Source organism: Epinephelus fuscoguttatus, linkage group LG6, assembly GCF_011397635.1.
Source record: "Epinephelus fuscoguttatus linkage group LG6, E.fuscoguttatus.final_Chr_v1".
Lineage (NCBI taxonomy): Eukaryota > Metazoa > Chordata > Actinopteri > Perciformes > Serranidae > Epinephelus > Epinephelus fuscoguttatus.
Genome location: NC_064757.1, coordinates 18,842,354 through 18,863,503, shown reverse-complemented (window position 1 = coordinate 18,863,503; position 21,150 = coordinate 18,842,354). Strand labels below are relative to the sequence as shown.

The following is a 21,150-nucleotide window of genomic DNA, read 5'->3' as shown; positions in this document are numbered from 1 at the left end:
GCTCCGGCCAAACTCAGCAGCAGGATCAGCAGCACTGGCAAAGAGCAGCTCATGATGATACAGACCATCGCCTCTCTCGCTCTGAAGTCTGACAGACACTGATTTCATGCTGTCATTTTTCAGGCTGAGCTGACCATCAGCTGATCCCCAGTCTGCATGCAGAGACAGACTGAAATACTGGAGTGATGTTGATGTCTGTTAGTTTCTCTGCTGGGATGACACTTAGCTAATGTGATGATCATGTGCCAAAATGATGATGCTCTCACACAGTCAGAGCCCTGAATAAAACCATACCCCCGGAGAGATGACAGCTTTACAGAGAAACCCACTAAAACAACATGGTTTCACTGATGGGCTCTCAGGGACAGAATGACTCTACAGATTTGAAGTGAGACTGCAAGTCATCTGATACACTAAATTAAGAAGACCTACAAAATGAATCATGCAGACATGGGGAGCAAAAAATAAACAGTTTATCTCTACGAGTCATTTTCAGTATGGTAATAACTGAGTTTATTTGCATATCATAGCCAGCTCTAAAGGCCAACTCTTAAGGTCATGGCTGTGTAAAAAAACAGATATGTGGGTGGAGTATAACTTTAAAGCCTTATGACCTACTACACTGTGGCTAGCTACAAAACAAACTCTGGTCTATGACCTGCTGTTCCTGAGGTATTTCCTTTGATTTCCTCTAAAACTTCCCACAGGTATAAGCCCGTACCACAAAATCCTATTTCGATCCAATACCAAGTAATACAGGACCGGAACTGGTCGTTAATCGTTTATTGTGAAAAGCGGCTTATGTACTTTCATGTAAGGGAGAGCAGTATGTCATGATTTGTTAGATGAATAATCAGCTATAAAGTAAAAGCTAATAGTTACCAATTACAGTTTGAAAATGTAATGCAATTTGGCTTAAATATAATGTCACTACAATGTCCCTGGATATTCCTTCTCCGAGCCTCTCTGAAAAGACAATGAGCTCTGTCTGGATGCTGAGGCATTTCCCTCCTCCTCCCTACTTTCTGTGGCAGCTCCATGCTCTCTCTCATGTTTTTTTTTTTACTCTCTTGTTCAGCTATCACTGAAATTAGGTGTGCTGCACGTGTGTGAAACATGCTGTTCGAGTGTACACAAGACAACATCAGTAGCGGAGAAGTAAAGAGGACACGCACTAGATTTGTTCCCAGCATCAGAATGTTGTTTACACAGTTGGACTCTTGAAATACACATGGGTACAGCGTAGAAGAAAGAAACTGATTCCTTTTTAGTGGGGAAGGGTACAGTCACCCGATATCAAACGGGCCCCAGGGCTGAATTATTAAAGACTGTAGTACTGATATGCTCTGATATTATGAGTTCTTTTATCAGTACTTTTTAATGTTTTGGTGTAATTTATTATCATGCTGCAGCCTAACCCCCGTTGTCTGTGTTGGGGATGACCTCCACACAAACACACATATGCAACATGGAGTGAAGTCAGTCAAGTTTACAACTAACTTCGTTACTGCAAGTGCAATAAAACCTTTGCACTACTAAAAATGTAGGTAGAGAACAGTATTTCAATCTGCTCTGTCTGCAGTCTCTCATCCACCACCATTGAGCACAGCTCACTGGGTCAACTAATAGTGAATTGTTACAAACTAGCTCTAATAAAGCTGTCTGCTTGTACTGTTTAGTTTGCCCATATTCTTAAAATTTGGTTAATTCTTGTAAACTTTGCAGCTGGCTGAAATAAACAGCCCCTCCTCTCTCTATCAGCAGTAGGCTACCTTCAGGCAGTGAATCACATCAGCAAAGAAAGGAGGACAGACTGATAGTGACTGATGAAAACAAAACATCACTCAGTATTGTGATGTAAAAATACTGTTGCTGCTCTACAAACAATGTTTTGTTAATATTTAAATATTTAAATATTTAAAATACTCAATTCTAATCCTGTTCTGAATTTATTCTTGTTTTAAATTAATTTATTTTCTACAAAAGCAATTTTTAGCAATGAAAAAGAGTGAATAGGAGAATCGACATGAGTTGTAGCAGCAGTAAAATCTTAACGATACCCATCCCTGCTTTTTTGGCATCAATCCTACTGATGCTAGAATCGATCATCAAAACAAAAACATCTTCAGTGTTGACATTTTGATATCCATCCACCCACCCCAACCACAGAGTGAAAAAGGCAAACGTCTCTCAGTGGGCCAAGTGGGATTTTAAGTGACATTGGCTGGCTCTATAGATCACTAGGCACTGAGCCTAAAGTGACCCTGAACCGCCACCCTCACATACACACTTTCTCTTCAGGCTTTGTGATGAGCCACGAGGTAAGAAAGAATGACATGACCATATCTGTACCATACTGATCTCACGCTATATCCTATATATCAACCAGTTAAAATGGTGTCACTGAACATGTGCCTTGTGAAAAACTGGGGAAAAAAACAGCAGGCTTTCACTGTCTGTCACCAAAGTTATTTTCATACTGTCCAACAATAAACAAAACGGGACATCATGTGAAAAATTCTCTATACCCAGCTCTGCTCAGCCATGATGAGGTGCATCCTTCCACACCGATGTATCAGGACAGCAGCAGCAGCCATGTCTGCAGGCTGTCTGTGTGCTCCACGTTGGGATGACAAGCCAACAGGCAAAGAATCTAATAATGGGTTGAGTTGAGTTTAGCCTGAATCTCTTTTATCACCTTTGCAACAAAAGTGAATTTGCCACATTGTCTTATGTCATGTTTGATCTGTGTGTTTCAGGTCAGTAATAATAGAGAAACGGGACAGGCTTGAAGTGCACCAACTCTCATGGTGGATCATAGTGATATTGTCCTGCACTGTCATACTTTCCTGAGCTGAATGAATGAATGAATGAATTTTTATGTCTGGCTGTTTCAATACAGCCTAACCCTTAGAGATTATTCAGAGTGATTTAAAGAAACATTTTTCTAGTGCGATCATTCATTCCATCACAGCTTATCCTGTTGGGGATTGCAGGGGGAGCTGGAGCCTATCCCAGCTGACATTGGGCAAGAGGCAGGGTACACCCTGGACAGGTCCCCAGACTATCCCAGGGCTAACACATAGATTCACACTCATAGATTCATACAATCACACTCACATTCACACCTACGGGCAATTTTGAGTCACCAGTTAACCTGGCCTGCATGTCTTTGGACTGTGGAAGGAAACTGGAGTACCCGGAGAAAACCCACACCGGGTTCGAACCAGGAACCCTCTTGCTGTGAAGCGACAATGCCAATCACTGCCCCACCATGCCACCTAGTGTCAACACACTGACACAAAACAAAATGAATTAAAAACCATAAAGTTAACAATTGAACGTAAAACACTAGCATAACAAAATAAATACCTGATACAAATGAAAGTAAACAAATTAAACAGATAAGTGTTCAGAATAAAGAGTGTGAGAGGACAGACAGGAGAGACAAGAGCGAAAAAGAAAGGAAGAGGAAGAGAAGGAGACTGAATACCTGTAAGTGTATTACATTCATCTATTGGGCAAAGTGATGCTTTATGAGATCCACCCTAAGAGCCCACTACTGTGCATAAGTTGAGTGTTTCCTTCTGGTCCAGGCTTTATGAATAGAATTAGATATTACAAATATATGGCTATCAAAAGCCGTTTAATAACAGCGGTATCCTTGAACATGCCTACCTGGTTTGGTACTTTGTCAAAAAGAAGAATTTTCCAAAGGTCATCATAAAATGGACAGTGCAGTAAAAAGTGAATTTCACTCTCCACTTCACCAAGAGCACAGTAATGTCATAAACTTTGATGTACTTCAGTTCTAGTATATCGACCAGCTTCAATATGTGGTGGTAATAACCCAGAACGAAACTGTACACAGAGAACTCAAGCTCGTAGATAGATAATACACAACATATTTTTCACATTCATACACTGTTTTAAACAGACAATATGTCCATAATTTCAGTTTGTGATTAACTCCCTCCACCCATTCATTTGAAACCTTTTTATGGCAAGTTCTTTGAACATCCCCACATCCATCCTCTCTCTGTGGCTGTAGAGATGCCCAAGCCCATGCTGATGAAAACGATCACACATTTCTGACACCTGTCACCTCCTATTGAGAAATACCATCTGAAAATCTTGCTTGCCAGTCTATTGTTTGGTAGGTCAAGCATTCTATTCCACAGGTTTACCATATTTGCCTTCAACCTAACCTCACACGGCACCCACCCCATGTCACTGTTAACAGCAGGTGTGGGACCATACTTATGGACTCCTAGGAAGTATCGAATTTCCCTATTGTGCAAACCTATACTTTTATTGAAATGTCTGGATTCCCAACCCCAGACGAGAAGTCCAGAACAGGACAAACACCAGACTGATATAACTTGAGTATATGTGGCATAACCCATATATCTTGATCTCTACTTACAGAATCTGCTAATGTTGCTAATACACTCGGAGTTTTAGCTGCTCCCGTGTGGGCGTCGATTTAGGGTCCCAAGAACCAGCCAGAACATATATAGGAGCTGCTTTATTCTCCATGCCATACAGGCAATGAACACAGAATGACTGCATAAGGGAACGCTGCTATTTTTATAAGATGTGCTCTCTTTTTTACTGTCTATTAAAATTCACTTCCTTTCTTACCCGGTTTTCTAAACTCTATATGAGCTCTTTTTTCACCTCACATTTCTTCCAGTGGCATTGCATATTTTGTTACAGTTATAATCAGGGTATTTGTTTGAGCCTGGCCTTTGCACTCCTTATTATGGGCTGCAGGAAATATTGACAATTTAAGAATCCCTTAATCCACAGTTTGCCTATAAACATAAATTGCTCTAGGCATCCTTTAAGTGCTACTCTACAAAATATACTCTTTTATAGTGCAAGCTATAAAATTAGAAGGCCAAATACCTCAGTCCTTAATGTAAGAGAAACATTTCCATTTGCCTTAAGCAAAAGCAAACTGAACCTCACTGTGCAATCAGACGGGCTTCGACATAAACCCCATTAAGTGGTGAAATTAAGGATGTCTCACAGTCAATCTACTCGAGAACACTAAACCAAACACCCAGGGACACAAGCACACTTAGACATAATTGTGAAGATATGGAGTGGACACACAAACCTAACTCTAATCACCCCGTTCCTTGATTTAACTCGCTCACAGGATACCACTAAGTATATTCAGAGAACATAAAAACTGCAAGAGAAAGGGAAAGAAATCAAAGAGATGCTGCCCTTTTGCTCGCATCCATTAAACAAACAAAAATACTTAGACCAACCTATTCAAATGTGTATGTTGTAGAGTTCGGTAAATGGTACTTGTAATCTCACACGGTCACCCGTAAATAAATTCCTGTTGAAAGAAACCTCCTTGAAATCTGAAATCAGTACAGTCAGCTCCATCTTAAGAAGCCCATTTGTATTGGAACATTTCTAGTGGGCAGTTTTTCACAGCAAGTGGCACTGCAGTAAAAATTGGCAAGCATGAAAACTCTAAATCAGTCTTAGAGCTGCTCAGGTCCACTTTCTTCTGTAACCACCAAATGTACTGAACACTGGGCTCTACTGAGAAGAAATCCAATGGAAAACAAGTGAGGTAGGAGTTTAAATAAATGACTCTCCTTTGCAAATATTTCCACATCTCACACTCTAGTACCCTAGTATCAACAACCCTCCTTCACTCTCTGTCTGTGTTGCTCTTTCTCTGGATCAATACAATGGCTTTTCAGCTGATTATAATGACTTCCTGAGAAACCCCACAGACACATAAACATGTTCACTCGAGTCAAAAGCTCAGATCTACTGAACTCTTAAAATGGAAGATTATGACCTGCAAACAGCAGCACGGGAATTCTGTGTCATGAAATATTAAAGCCCGTTAGGCTTAATTGGTTTATCGCAGTACAATCCAATGCTCTTGTCCTATGTTATTTTTAAGTGGCCTCATTAAGCATGGCACATGTTTACAACTTCAGTTCAGCACAGCTAGGTTCATGTTGCATGTGCTCTACTTTTTTGCGTAATATACAAGTTAAGATAAGACATAGAGTAGTTTGGTGGCGAAAACTAACAGCACATTTGTCAACATAATTCTAGAAAGCAGAGCAAAGATGACATTAAGCAATAACTGCCCTGACAACCGCCTACCTGCAAGAGCATTCTCCCAAAACAAAGTGTTTTAAAAAGCGGTTGTGATGACGGGCAGTAGTGCAAGCTGGCTTATAGCGGCATACTGTAGCAAGGCAAGTGAAATCACTAAAATTACGAAAGATTTATACATATAAGAACAACTAAACAATCATCTGAAGTTTGGTGGAAATGTTATCCCAGGCAAAGGTTTTCTTCTGGTTGTCCTTTTAAGTTGTTAATACCATATCTACGGGTATTCAGAGACTAGTATTATCAGCTCCTTCATCTTGTGTTCTTTCTGCTTCGGCGGTGCCCACTATTTGATCGGCAAAAGCTAGGTGGCAACTGCCAGAAGTTCAACATACAGCAAGATCTGTGCCTGTTCTATCGTGGGCAGCAACCGCTTCATACCTTGAAACTGCTTCCCCTCTGCCACTTTCCCCTCGTTGAAATTACTGGAGGCAGCAAGTTACCATGTGGTGGAGTGAAAGCCCCATTAGGCGTCACACCACTTGTATTCATTCATTCATAAGTTCATTTATTTTCCATTAGGGGGCTGGAGCCTATCCCAGCTGACATTGGGAGAGAGGTGGGGTATATCTTGGACAGGCTGCCATACTATCACAGGGCTGACACGTAGAGACAGACAACCAGTCACATTCACACCTACGGACAATTCAGAGTCACCAGTCTTTGGACTGTGGGAGAAAGCCAGAGTGCTTGGTGAAAACCCACATTGACATGGGGAGAACATGCAAACTCCATTCAGAATGGGCTCCCCCACTCTGGGTTTGAACCAGGAACCCTCTTGCTGTGAGGCGCCAATGCTAACCACTGCAACACCGTGCCTACTACTATTCAGTGTGATACTATTATTCAGGGGAATCTATGCTCCAGAGAGGACTCTATAATCAGTCCAGAGCCACTGTCATGATATTTTATTTTTTAATGGTTTGAGATTGGTAGATGTGTGCTAACTAGGCTAATATGAAACACAAATGAGGCACCAATGTGACAATAAGCAAATCAGCTAATTTAAAAGTCTGGAATGGGTTCTTGTTACAATGGGTAACATTCATATCCAACGAAATGGATATTTATAATAAGATGCAGCACACATTGCACAAGAACAGGAAACACAACACCCCAATCATTAACTGGAATAATAGGAGGCACACATGTCCACTTCTCGATATGCAGTGTATCCACTGTACAGCCATGCCCCCATATTGATCTTAATAATGGGCTTCAGGAACACTTATGACTCAGAGGGTATTGGGACAGCTTCATCTATGCCACAGGGAGACTCATTTGCAAATATTCAATATCCACTCACCACTGAGGAAGTGGGGTCCACATTGAGTTGCAAATGATCTACGTTTGATTAGCATGAGGAATAGGAAAAATGTCCCACAGCCTTTGGTCACCTTTTGTTGTTTTGTCGGGAAAGAATGGCCTCAGCCCGCCTGTGGCATATTATTGTTGTCTGTCTGTCTGTCTCAGACTGCCTGGGTTTGTCCTCGCTTTCATCTTGTGCATTCGACCCATTTATAAAAGCTGTCACAGTTCAGTTGCAAGGTTGTTAAATTTAAAGAACATTGAGGTTGGAGGTTAGAGAAGGGTACAATAAGGAGCAGACACAGAGGTCTGGGCATGTATCATTTTCAGTCAATGCTTCCCTTCACTCAAACTATACAAACGCTCATTCGTTTCTTGAGGATCAGCAAATATCACACAGCAGGCTATTGTTGGATGTCTTCTGTAATTTGACCACCCTCATCAGACACACACACACACACAAGCATCTCCTCCTACGCCAAGCCACTGCTTTGGTCTGACTCAACTCTATGATGATTAATCTATATGGGAGGGCAGCATTTAGAGTTATAGAGCTAATTCCCTGGTTCCATCTATTGATGTAAGGGCGGATCCATCGCTACCTACTCTCTCATTACTCCATCTGACAGTCATGTCTGTCACTGCTTTTGGTCTCAGTTAATATACACTGTGCACGGTTGATCGTGATGCTCTAATAAGAGAAGAAAGGGAGAGAGTTGGATGTCTTCGTCAGTGCGAAGAGTATTAACAGAGACACATCAATCTCTTTTTCTCTCTTTGTGTATTGCTGCCATTCACGAAGGCGTGTTGGCACTCCTGAGTCATTAAGCAGTCTACACAGTCGTGCTTAACCTTGTTTACAATAACACTCTGGGGCTCAGATTAGTAAGTGTATGGCTGTGAATGTCTGTGTATGCCTTATTTGTGTATGCATGCGCTTGCGAGTGTGTGTATGAGATTGTAATGGGACTGTCTGAGACTGGAGAGAACAACGCTGGAGGGTAACGCAATGTCACAGTGCAGAGTTCCCGTCTTGTAGTACGCAGACTGTTCCTCTGACAGGCTGGGATATATTTTGGATTTGTCCTCCGAAAGCTCTTGTAAGGGAGTGCCGTTATCAGAGAGGCTAAGACTGGGATCAGAGAAAGGGAGATGTGAGATAGATCACGGAGAAAGAGACAATGCAGGTAAGGTTATCCCTCAAGGACAGACTGAGGAGTGATGGAGGGAAAAGGGACATTTTTCTGGATCACTGAGGGCAATGACTGGCAAAAGCACATGGTCTCTGACCTTGCGGCAGGGATAGTTCAGATAAGATGCACAGAATGACTGACAGGGGGAAAGGAGCTTTAAGGGTAAGTTTAGTTTTTTCCAACTTCTACCCTATTTTCCCAGGTTTTTGTGTCTAAGTGATTAATGGGAGCAATTTCTGAAATTGGTTCTTTATTGAGCGAGACCACTGCAGATGGCAGAGGCAAAACAGGCTATAATGTAACCATTCAGGGCATGTTCTCAGTTTTAATTTATGTCCAGTAAAAGTCCTTGTTTTTTGCCACTGAGTGTAAATAGACATTTTTGTTGAACCACAGAAAGAGACCTCACTCAGCAGGTCAGACAGGAGTCACGTTACAAACCAATCACAGAGATCTTTCCCTTCTTCTGTAAATATTCGGTCTGTGATAAACATGGAAAAGTTGATCATGTCAGTGCAGGGCTACCCAGAGCTACCCACGGATGATAGACCTACACACTTATAAACAGCACCTGGAAGAAGATCAGCTCTGCACTCAGGATTTCAGGTACATAGGCTATACTGTGCTTGTTAAGGTTGCTTAGCAACCCCAGACGCAACCTGCGGCTGTACTCTTGAAAGCTGGCACAGAAAAGGCACAAGAGCAGCGCCCAGCGCCTGACCTCGTGTTTTCCAGGCAGTTAAAGATGCAGTATGTGTATGTGTAAGGCTCCTAATTTCCAGGGCTGGTACCTGCAGTTATTCCACAGGCTAGTTAATAACATGTCGGGCAGGAAATCCAAAGTGTGGGATCATTTTGAGAAGGTGAAGGACGAACCCAAGCTGATATGTAAACTCTGCAGGCAAACATCTGCCTATCATTCATCGGCTACAAACATGAATCATCTGAAACAGCAAGTAGATACATGCCCATTAGCCACTTAGCACAATCACTACTGCTTTGCCGACAGCGTCATTAACAGGCAGCTCGCTCAGTGTGTGACGTGTACTTGCAGATAAAATATAGGCCTATATTTGTATTTCTCTGTAATGTAGCAAAGTGTTAACAATGTTACTTACACTATTCTTTCTCAGATCCTGAACTCAAACCATTGTATTGCCCTGCCCAAAATATAAAATGTAATAATTACATGCAAACATGGTAAACATGTGGGCGACTAGTCGACTAATGGCCCTAAATGATGACTATTGGTCAACTAGGAAAATTCTTAGTCGGGGGCAGCCCTAAACACACTTTGTGACTTTATTCAAAGTCAACGGAAACAACAACAACAAAAAAGGCTTTGTTTGTCGTTTCACCATTCCAACAATCACCAACTTTGGTTTGGTTGTTAACCCTTGATTCATCCAGTTAGATGTGAAAATATGCCGGCTCTATACACACTAAAATTGCTGTTTATTTAAATGGAGTCTGGGGGTTTGGGGATGGCAATTTTAGGGACGGGTGAACAAAAAGGATCTTACACTTTAACAAAAAGGTCTATCTGTGTAGGTGTCAGAATAATAATCTGAGTTTGTCAGTGACAAAAAACAAGCAGTTTTAGTGGATGTAAATTGACGATGCAGAGTGTAATTACAGCACAGCCTGTATTGCTGCAACCAGCTGCAGCAGTCTCGCGAAATATTGGACCACTTTCAAAAATTGTTGTTCCCATTAGTCACATAGACACAAAAACATGGAAAACAGGGTCCAGGTTGAAAAATACCCTTTAATCAAAATAGAGTAAAGGGTTGCTTTTGATCAAGTGACAGTTTATCTGGCAGCTGGAATCAGTGCTGAAAGGCTTAGCTAACAGTTAACTATTGGCAAAAGTATGACAATCAATGTGAGGATTTGCAGCCTTTCTGTATCTGATTGCTGTTGGTGTTTTAAAAGTTCAGACACAACAAGCATTTGGAAAACACCAACTAAATAAATACTAAGCGGCATGTTCTACAGGAAAGAGTTGTAAATTTTGATGCTATCATAATTTTATAAGATAATAATTTTCATGAACCTCCAGCAGTTGCCGCTGCATCAGCATTGCAGCTTTTGCATTTAAATGCTCTCAAATTTTTCACATTTCTTTCTTTTTTTTTACCACCTGTTTCTTCCTTTTGTTTTGATTTTCTCTTTCCCCCACTTTCATACATGGTAGTCACACATTCAGTTCTTGGTTCCAGTTCCATGGCTAAAACAAAGCACTGAGGCAGGGCACTTGAATCAATAATTACTCAAGTTCCTCCAGTATTCTGAATGAATGATAAAAATCATAGCTATATTATTAAATCTTTTTTCAGGGTAAAAAGCCGAAAGCAAGGACACACTGTGCTGTCAGGTCACTAGGTCACTTACACTTTTTGATGCACCTACAATAAGTTGCAAGTCTTTAAATGTTCACAGCTGTTGTGTACAAGCTAAGACAAAGGGATTGAGAATCAACTTCAGCTTCCTGGCTCTTGGGAAACACTGCACACAACTGAGCCACCATGCCACCTCCTTAAACTAAAATTAAATCAAAATTTGCTGCTCACATTTGGCACTTGTCTACAGGTGAAATCACTCAAATCCTCTATCACAGGTCGTTCACAGATTCCCGTGGCAGAGAAACAGGCATACTCAGATGTGTGGGAGGCAGACAACAGGCACTACATGACATTTAATCACAAAGTGAGCGCGAGAACCCATCAACATCCCCAAATGGTGTCAGTCATACTTTCGCCAATGTGAAAATGTTTTTTTTTTTCCTCCTACTTTGTGATGCCCAGACAGCTTCGAGGTCAGCATCAATCATGTGCTTGTCAGTGCATGTTACAAACGACGGTCCCCGAGGCTGTAATGAATCCTAATTTAAGCTGCCATCAGGAGACTTCCAGAACGAGGCCACGGGCTGTTACCAAGTGGCCGTGATGCTGTTCTCGCAACACATCAACAGCCACAAATGAGCCACTTATTCCGACAGGACAGATAAAAGTGGCTCATTTAAAGTCACTGCATTATCAAAAAGAGGACAATAACTAAAATCATCCCAGGGTTACAGCATTTAACTGATATGCAACATGTACGAAGATCTGTAATCTATATTTCATAATATCCTTTCAATAAAAGCAAAGTGTTTATTAAGTGGACCAAATGTCTGACCTCGCCAGACAAAATATTGCAAGGTTACTTTGATTTTAGTTAATAAAAATCCACTGAAACCTGATGGAGCTAAAGCAGCTGGACCAATCGTCAATCTGACAGGTGGTTTATAAAGAGTATGATTCAGTCTCTGATTCACTCAGCAACTCGTAAACCTTGGGAACAATATTTTAAATAAGACATTAAAGAGACACAAATCATGATCCTACAATTAAATAATTAAATACATGCCTAATCACTGACGGGTAATACACTAACTCAGTGGTTTAGAAAAATGAAGCACTTGTCTGGGCCACGCTCTTCCAAAAAACATGTGTATTATCTTCAGTTATTACTATCCACCTTGTCCGCGAGACAAATCCCATGAATGAAATACCCACAAGACATCTTTTGCATCTGATATATTTAGCATAAGGCTGTGAGTGTATAGTCTCTGTGACACAAAAACCTACTTCCCTGGTTTGTAAGTGTTAAATATTTTACAGTATTTCATATGAGCTGAGCAGAAGAGAGGGAGGAGGAAGGCATGGCTGAAAACTGGAAGCAAGCCGAACCTCTGATTAACAGCACAAAATAAAGAGACAGTTTTTTTATTTCTCTAATGGCCCTGTTTTGTTTCGCTTAAATACATATTTTAATTAAGAGATGTGGAAATGCTGCATGTTTTGGAAATGCTGCATGTTTTGTAAATTACAACTTATTGCATATTTACAGGAAAAGCACAAGCTCTCAGAAACTGAGTCATATTTTGGTTCTCTGTTATGATTACACTTCGAGACACAGATACAAGTAATCTGACTGGAGATGATAAAGAAAGGTGGCCAGAGCTACAGTAAGGCCTATCAGGTTGATCCCACTTGTCTGGTTTGAGAAACTGCCATGTTGCTTACAATGTTTGGCTCATTCCTCTAAAAATGTGATGTATTACTCATTGCTCATTACTCCTTACAAAAGTAATGGCATTACTTTACTTATTACTCCCTGCCAACAGTAATTTGTTACACTAGTCGTTACATTAATTTTCCGTTACACCCCCTAAAATTGGTAATTGCGTATCTCCCCAAAATGCAGATGTCTGTCTCTGTGTGAATGTCTGGGTAGTGTAGCTAAGGCTAGATAGCTTCAATTTACCTGGGGTCTTCAGTTGCCTGTAACCGGTATTTTCCCAAGGCTATGCCCGAAAGATGAAGAGTCCCTCATGGAGCAACATTTCATCCACCACATATCCAGCCATAAGCTTCATTACTTCTTTGTAGCTGCAGCTGTCCACGAATAAAATCCAATTTGGGTTGTTCAGCCAGCGCAGGGCTACCGTCGACCTCTGCGGCTGCAGAGGCCTCACCTTTGGCGGGGTGTATTTCCTGGAGCTTCACGTTGCTGTGCTGTCGGTCGTAGCAGCCGAGGTGTTTCAGACCGGAGGTTTGAGGACGTGTTTCTCGCAGTGGAAAAAGTTTTAGTCCGGCTACTTGCAGCAACATTATTCTTGTCATCTTTCCTTCCGACAAAATTAAAGTAATGGGAATATTTCCAACCGCTAAAGTACGCGCTTCTAACTAGCTTGCTGATTTGTGACGTATCTGCGCAGCACGACGATTACAAAAATGAGTCAGCTGACGTGACTAACGTTACTCTATTTCAGGTCAGTAGTGATGTGATATAACAAAGGTAACGTTGTAACGAGTTGTTTGGTTTTGGAGTAACTGTAATATCATTACTAAAATGTCATTAGGAGGCTAATTAATTACATTACTCGTCATAACTGGAAAAAAGTAATGTTATTACTGTACTGCCCACACTGGTCACTTATTACATCCACCACTCAGTACCATGGACAGTGACACTTCAAGTGACAAAACATACAAGAGTACAGAATTCAAATTATTGTACGAGCACAACAATCACAAGTGCTAATCATAGGAAACAATGCTAAAGCTTTACTCAGCATTAAATAATGTCTGTGTTGGATCGTCTAGGCCCAACACACAAGGCAGCTGCGCTAACTGGGCCCTTCCCTGTGTGAAACATGGCTCCTCTGTGTTTGGTGATGAATGTGTCCATGAAGTGTAGGAAACACATTTTTTACAGGCAGAGGAGGCACTAACAGTCAGGCCCTGTTTTAATAAAATAGAGGCCTGGGCAGCTGATGCCAGGCAATTAGTTGAGATACAGGCCCACAAATAATAACGGTGGTCAGGGGTGTGGGGGCAATAGGCAGCTGATGGCTTGTCTTTCTAACCTGTGTCTGTCCTTATAATCTATCAAGCACTCAAATACGCTTTCCACCTTTGTATAAACTGACTGGGTAATGCTGTGAATGGATCTGGTACAGACAGGTGTTAGCAGCAGAAGCAGCCAGGGCCAAAGAAAGCCATTCATGTTAACGTTATGCTAATAGTTAGCCGCTAACGAATAGCTAAGCCTCCATCCCCTCGAAACTCCACTAATTTTCCTCGCTTTGCAGACCTGAGTGTTTCTCCAGGTGAGGTAACACATCTGTACAGGTAATAGATTCAGAGTAGGTCACCAGAAGCAAATTAATTCAGGTGTGTAGTTTGTATCTACCTGATTTACTCACTTCATATGACACAAAAATTGTGGAGTAGACAACATTTCTGAGCAAAATCTGACATTCAGCTGTCTTTCAAGGCACTTGCTTTCATTTATTGTGTATCAAATAAATTGTTCTGAAGATATTGAATGGCCTTAATTGGCCCTTTACAGAAGCGTTACAGATTCACTAGAAACAATAAAAAAAGTAATAAAATGACATAACAAGATTATTGTCTCATAAGTATAACAACAGTTTTCATGAGCAAAAAAAGATATCTGCCCTGTTTTTCTTACTTAACGAGATTATTATCTCAGAATAATAAGAAAGGTTTTCATGGAAGAAAATTCTGCTCTTGTTTTTCTGAATGTACAACATAATTCAGCATTAATTCAGCATTGTTTTTATTAAGTGAATGCATTATGCATTACATTACCCCTTTGACTTCCCACAATCTATCTAAATTTGAAAAACATTATTATTAGAAGTAGTCATAGTAGTATTAACATTCTTAATATTATTATTATTAAAATTATTAATATTATTATTATTACTTTAGGTCTTTCTACCTATGTTATAAATGCCCCTGGAGATGCAGAGTCCTCCAGTGTACATTATATATCAAACTGACTGATTCAGGATGGCTTGCTTTACAGGCTCATAAATTAACAATGTTCAGCTAGTGAGGCCACACACTTTGAGATGCAGTAGCCTAAAGGCAAAGACAGCCAGAGGGAACATGGAGAACTCTTTCATATTCTTTGTTTTGTTTGTTCTTTGTTGTTGCATGACAGAGTAAAGCATCTACATCAATAATAAAGCTAAAGTTATGGAGGGTACTTCAGACGGGGCTTCTACCAGGTCAGGTAGGTAATGATAGAGGGGCAACTCTGCCTGAGACTGAAGGATTCAGTGCAAACATGCATGTAAAAACTTACTGAAATGTTTATAGATCAAATACCACTTGTTAGCCTAAAACTGTAAGAAGAGATTGAGAGAAGATTATTCCAATAAAACAAGACATGTATAGTTAGAGAGACCGAATGAGGCGCAACATTGTCCAGCTGACCAGCTACTGAGTGAGAAGCTTCAAGGGATGCAGGAAGCTGTCAACATCATGTCCTCAATAACTGAGTGACAGACAGACCACAGTCTGTGCGGTATGTGGAGCTGCATGTCTGACACGCTGATCAGCAGCACAGGAGCACCACAGGGGACCATCCTGTCACCTCTTCTGTTTACTTTAAACACCTCAGACTTTCGGTACAACTCAGAGTCCTGTCATCTGCAGAAATTCTCATATCACTCGGCAGTTGTTGAATATGTTAAGGAAAACATGGACTGCTGCTGATCCCATCAACATCAGGGTGAGGAGGTGGAAGTGTTGGACAAATAGAAATATCTGAGAGTTTACCTAGATGGCAGACTGGGCTGGAGATGTAACACAGAGGCTGTTTATGGGATAGGACAGAGCAAACTACCTGAGGAAACTCATGTCCTTCAATTTGTGCAACAAGATGTTGCAGATCTTTTACCATTCTATTGTTGCAAGCATAAAGTGGAAGTGGAGTAAATAAACTCTTCAGAAAGGCCGCTTCTGTTCTGGGAACAACTTTGAAGCCATAAAAGGTGGTGGTAGTGAAATGGAGGCTGCACAAACTTGTGCATCGTGGAACACACCTTGCATCCTCTTAATGACCTCCTGGTTAACTAGCGGAGCATTTTCAGTGAGAAACTGATCTATGACTGCTACAGGTCCTTCTTGCCAGCTGCCATCCCTTTGTACAAGCGGTTCACTGCTTCAGGACGGGGTGCTAAGGAGGTGAAGCCCCCCTCCCCATGCAGTTTTCATCCCCTTTAAAATATCTGACCTATAACTGCCCTAATTTAATGTAACATTTAATTTTGCATTACTTGCTTTATGTCAGCTTTACAGCATTATATGTGTATATGCACAGTAAAATCCCTTTTATTTAGTTAAGTTAATGTCAATAAGTATTGTATATTGCAAAGATTTGTTGGTATATTGCTAAGTTTTGTATATGTATATTGATAAGCATTGTACAATCTTCAGAACACTATCTTTGTCTTTTTTGCTATGCTGCTGTAACAGTGGCATTAACTTTTGGGATTACGATTATCTAAGACTAAAATCTGATAGCAGAACATGATGTGTGTTTTGTCTGTCGCTTTGTAATCTTAAATCACTGGGAAGTGAAATGTGGAGTGTGCAAAGGTAACTGACACTTAGTATCAGTACATCAACGAACAGTTTTCTATTTCAGCCGGCGCTTTTCTTTCTCATGTTTTACGGTAGTCTTTACACACATTCAGAAATGCACACATGCAACTGCCCAGAGTTGCAAGCAAAAGTAAAATGTGCAAATCATTTTTTTCCCCTTTGAGTCAATAATGAAATGACTTTCAGAACTTGGCAATATATTCTTATTTAATTTATGAAATTGCAGCTTGGGGCTTTATGCTGTCATTTTAGCAATGAGAAATCATGTACACTCACCTAATGCTTGATTTGTGGATTACTAGAAAAGTGGTGTAAGTTATAATCCTTGCTGGGTTATGAAAGTGTTTAGGAGCACATAATGTACAAGCAAATAAATCCAATCAATTTGCATGAGCAACAATGCACATGCAAAAATCAACCACAGACATTTTTCGCTAGATTATCTGCCTGTGTGACGTGATGCTGAGTGTTTATTCCACTGGCTTCTTTGCCATATAATACTTGATTTTGCCTAGGGTATTATAATAAGGCATGTCTTATTTCTGTGTCTAATCTCATATGTTCTATCCTCTTTCTTCACCCCTTCTCCTCGCATCTTAATCTCCTTTTATCACACATCACATCGTCATCTTATCTCAGCTGACCTGATCTCATCCCCTCATCGTCTCTCATTATCTCTAACCCTGTCTGATCCCTCGCCGTCACCTTTATTTACTCTCGTCATCCATCATCTCATACCATCTTTTTCCATTCCTTCTTCCTCTGAACTCATTATATAATAGACTAAGAACATACTGTATATTTTACATCTGTGATTGTACATGCATTCAGTCGTGCTAACAAATAGAGACCATTGTATAATGCTGTCACTGTGGGTTGTGTTCACAACCGCTCTCCTCTTTTCAGGTATGTGGAAAAATCCAACAAATGAAAAACAGAAGTTTGTATAAATGTGGCAACAACAGCAGGAAATGTCTCACACTGAATGCTGAGAGTTTATTTGGCAAAGTGAGATCCCTGTGTATTATGTAACGGACTGATGTAAGTGCTGAGATGAAGCTGCAAGATCAGTTTCAATAAAGTCATTAATAGTTGCTTTCTTTTACCTCTTCAGCAGAGTGTATTGCGCTTCTCCCAGATTTAATGGATAAGGGTTCTTTGGCCCTAACTTCAGTGGGGTGGGAGAAGTGTACTCAAATACTAAATCACTTTTAGACAGCAATCTGGATGATGCTCAGACAAGCAGGTCTGGAACACTTCAAGAGTGGTGAGATGAAAAGCTTTGCAATAACTGCCGCCACTGCAACAGAATGCACTTATGGGCACGCATACTTTATCTTCAACATAACTTCTTTTGACAGCCCTTTTATATATTTTAGAACAGCTCATCTAAACTAACAGGACAGGACTGCTGAATTGGACTACTATTAGGGTAAAGGGTGTGGGTCCAGACATGACCTTAAAGCAGTGGTGTCAAACATATGGCCTAAGGGGCCAGAACCGGCCAACCAAAGGGTCCAATCCAGCCCACTAGATGACTTTGCACATCTTATATTGAAGTGGTTGTGAAGGCTAAGAGGTGCAGCTTTCAGAAGCAAGTTAAATGAGCATCCTATTTCATGTAAAATGCTGCTTCAGAGGCTTTTCTGCCCTGACCAGAATACAGTTCTCTGCAAAAAACAATAAATACTTATTGTGGTCATGTTTTAAGATAGTGAACATTGTGCAAAATATTGTAAACCAGCAGCTTCATTACAAAAGAGTCTGTATCAGACATCTACTTTAAATAACTTTTGGTGGAACCCTGCAGCTAAGGTATGCCCAAACCTTTTGATATGTAAATGGTTTGTGGGGCGCAGATAACTTAACCTGCTTCCTCAATAGCTTCCACTTTAGTCTGGTGCAAAAGAGTGGCAATGTATGGAAAAATTTAATGACACTGAGTCGTAGACTGACTGAATGTTGAAAAACCGAGACATGCTGTTGAAATTTCACTTTTTTCTTCAGATATCTCAGGCTGTTATTTAATAGATAAATGTTTTTAAAATGTACTTCTACGTCTTCACACCAAATGAAAAGGAAAAATGTGAAGGTTGTTATCATATCTCAGTTTTTCTTAAATGGTTTTACTGGTGTGGCCCATTTGAGATCAAATACAGCTGAATAAGGCTCATGAACTAAAATGAGTTGAACACCCCTGCCTTTAAGCATTAGTGTGTAAGATTCAGGGTGATTTGGTTGCATCTAGCGATGAGGACTGCACATTGCAAACTTCTCCCAGTTGGAATTCTGTCAGTGTTGATTGTTCAGGAGGTTTTTACCAGAGCTGAATTATCCACAGAGGTCTCTCGCTCTCTGATTATTTAAACACGTAAAACACTTAATAAAGAAGTGCCATAGAAATCTGTGCGTCTCTGATGCTGTTCAGCATGATGGAGAAGAGCCACAAGCCTAGCACCTAAATGTGCGCTCACCCTTCTTCTCTGATAACTTAAGATCCAGACATCCAGGAGTTTTTTAAGGGGGGCCGAATTAGCCGCAGAGGTCTCTTTCTTGCCAAAACAAATGAACCTGGTGATTTAAACAGGTAACAAAGCAGTTTCACGTTAAACAAAATCTGTACTTTTCCAATGCTCTCATCGTAGAGGGGCTCATATCTGTGGTGGTCAACACAAAAACATGACTGGCCATATCTAGAACCAGCGCTAGGCTTGCAGATATAAATGGCTCATTCTAAGGTGATGGAAACACATCAACTGTTACTTTCATGTGATTATCATCTCCCAATTTCTGCCAATATATCCCCCTAAATCCTACACACTGGACCTTTAATGTTTTTTATACTTAATTATTACTTAGGCATTATTTTCCATATGATTTGGCTTTTTTCAGACCTATAGGACTGTATGTTATTTATGAGTGAAGCCTTCACAACTGGCCTACATTCACTGACATATATATCCCTTTGATAGTATTTCCCCTTGAGTCCCCCTGACTCAGCATGATGAGTTGTATGGGAATACACCTGCCACTGATTTCCAACACGTGCCTGACAACCATCTCCAAACTGGTCACTTTCCATGAAGAGAAAAAACATGATGAAGCGTTGATCATGCATGGGCCCATTGCAGCCGCCTGTCTACTGGCAAGGACACTGTGACAGATGGCCTGTGAAGCTAGGGGACAATCCCTACATTGGAAATAAAGAATGTGAGCCAGCCAAAGGACGCTGACATCAGAGCATGTAGCCTGAGTAGAAATCCTATCAGGAAGTCTATAATAAAAATAACCCTATACACAGCCACAGGATGTGGAGTATGGGGTGACTGTGATGATGACATGATAACAGAGCAAGCAGCTGATGTAAGCTTGTTGTTGGTGATGATCACATAGACTGGCATTGGTTGTTGTCATATGGCCCATATAGCCTTACAAGCTACAGGACAGGGGAAAGAAAGCAGTGGACTAGCTGATCGACGAGTGCATCACATGATACGAGCAGTGAGCACGTCGCAGCACCACCATCATGAAACTTGTCTCCTTCATTTAATTTCCAGGGAAATGTAGTCTAGCCCGCCTGTGTGTGGATTTTAATGTTTTGCCTACCATGACTTGATAGAAAGAGATAATCTACCAGATGCGTGTTGTACCACATGCGTCTTTACTCACAGAATCACTTGCGTTTTTACGCAGCTGCTCCTCCTCTCCCAAAATCGCGGCCGGGTCCACCACCAGTTTCTCGAAACACGCCGACCCGAGAGAGGAGCTCTTCTGCTGGTACATGATCAGCTGGGATACAGGGAGTTTGGGGCTTCCATGCGCCGTCAGCTCGGGTTTGCTCCCCGTGGCTCCAGAAGCTGCGCCAAGGTGATGTAGAGGCTGCCCGTCGCTGCTGGTGCCGGGAACCGCGTCGCCTCCATGGGACTTCTTATCTCCTTCAAAAGGCGCCGGCGGAGAGCAGCACAGATTGGGCTGAGACGACGAAAACACCCGGTCCAACTGTTTCTTTTTCCTCTTAAACATCCATAACCCCGATTCCTTTTTGCTGCCCTCCGCGCCCCCGGCACCCCGACGCTCTGATCCCAGTTTAGGGCTCAGCCAAGGCTTGGTTTTCTCCTGGAAATTCTTCCACATCCTGCGCTGGTAGGACAGAGACTCTTGTCCTTTGGCGGTGCTCTCATCCTTAGGTGATTTCTGCTCCATGGTGCCTGTGCAGCAGCCAGCCAGCCTGAGCGCACTCTGAATTGTGGAAGGATGTCACAGTTGGGCTGCTGCAGCTCGGGAGCACTTCCACTGATGATCTGGTTTAGAGCGCCAAGAAGGATACGCACAGTGTGGTGATGAAGGGGTGTTAGTCTCCCAACGAACCTTGTAGAATGCCTATGCAGGCAGCGCTGTAAATCTTATGTCACACACTGTGCAGCGCGCTTTAGAGACCGCAAGCAATCCCTTACGTCTATTAAAGATTTGTCTCAGCTCAGTGGTGAAGTTGGAACACATGCACCGACTTCTCCAAG

General features: G+C 41.4%; 1 protein-coding gene across 6 annotated transcripts in view; it reads right to left on the bottom strand.

The window, feature by feature from the left end:
* mctp1a (multiple C2 domains, transmembrane 1a) overlaps positions 1–20,862 on the bottom strand; it is a 179,143-nt gene extending 158,281 nt beyond the window's left edge. For all 6 annotated transcript variants that reach the window (XR_007449595.1, XM_049579953.1, XM_049579955.1 and 3 more), the window contains exon 1: positions 20,303–20,862. Coding sequence is in view for 5 of the 6 variants with exons in the window: in XM_049579953.1 (XP_049435910.1) it covers positions 20,303–20,836 (534 nt within the window). In the remaining variant the exon portion in view is untranslated. The remainder of the gene's footprint in view (positions 1–20,302) is intronic.
* Between the last annotated feature and the right edge of the window lie 288 nt (positions 20,863–21,150).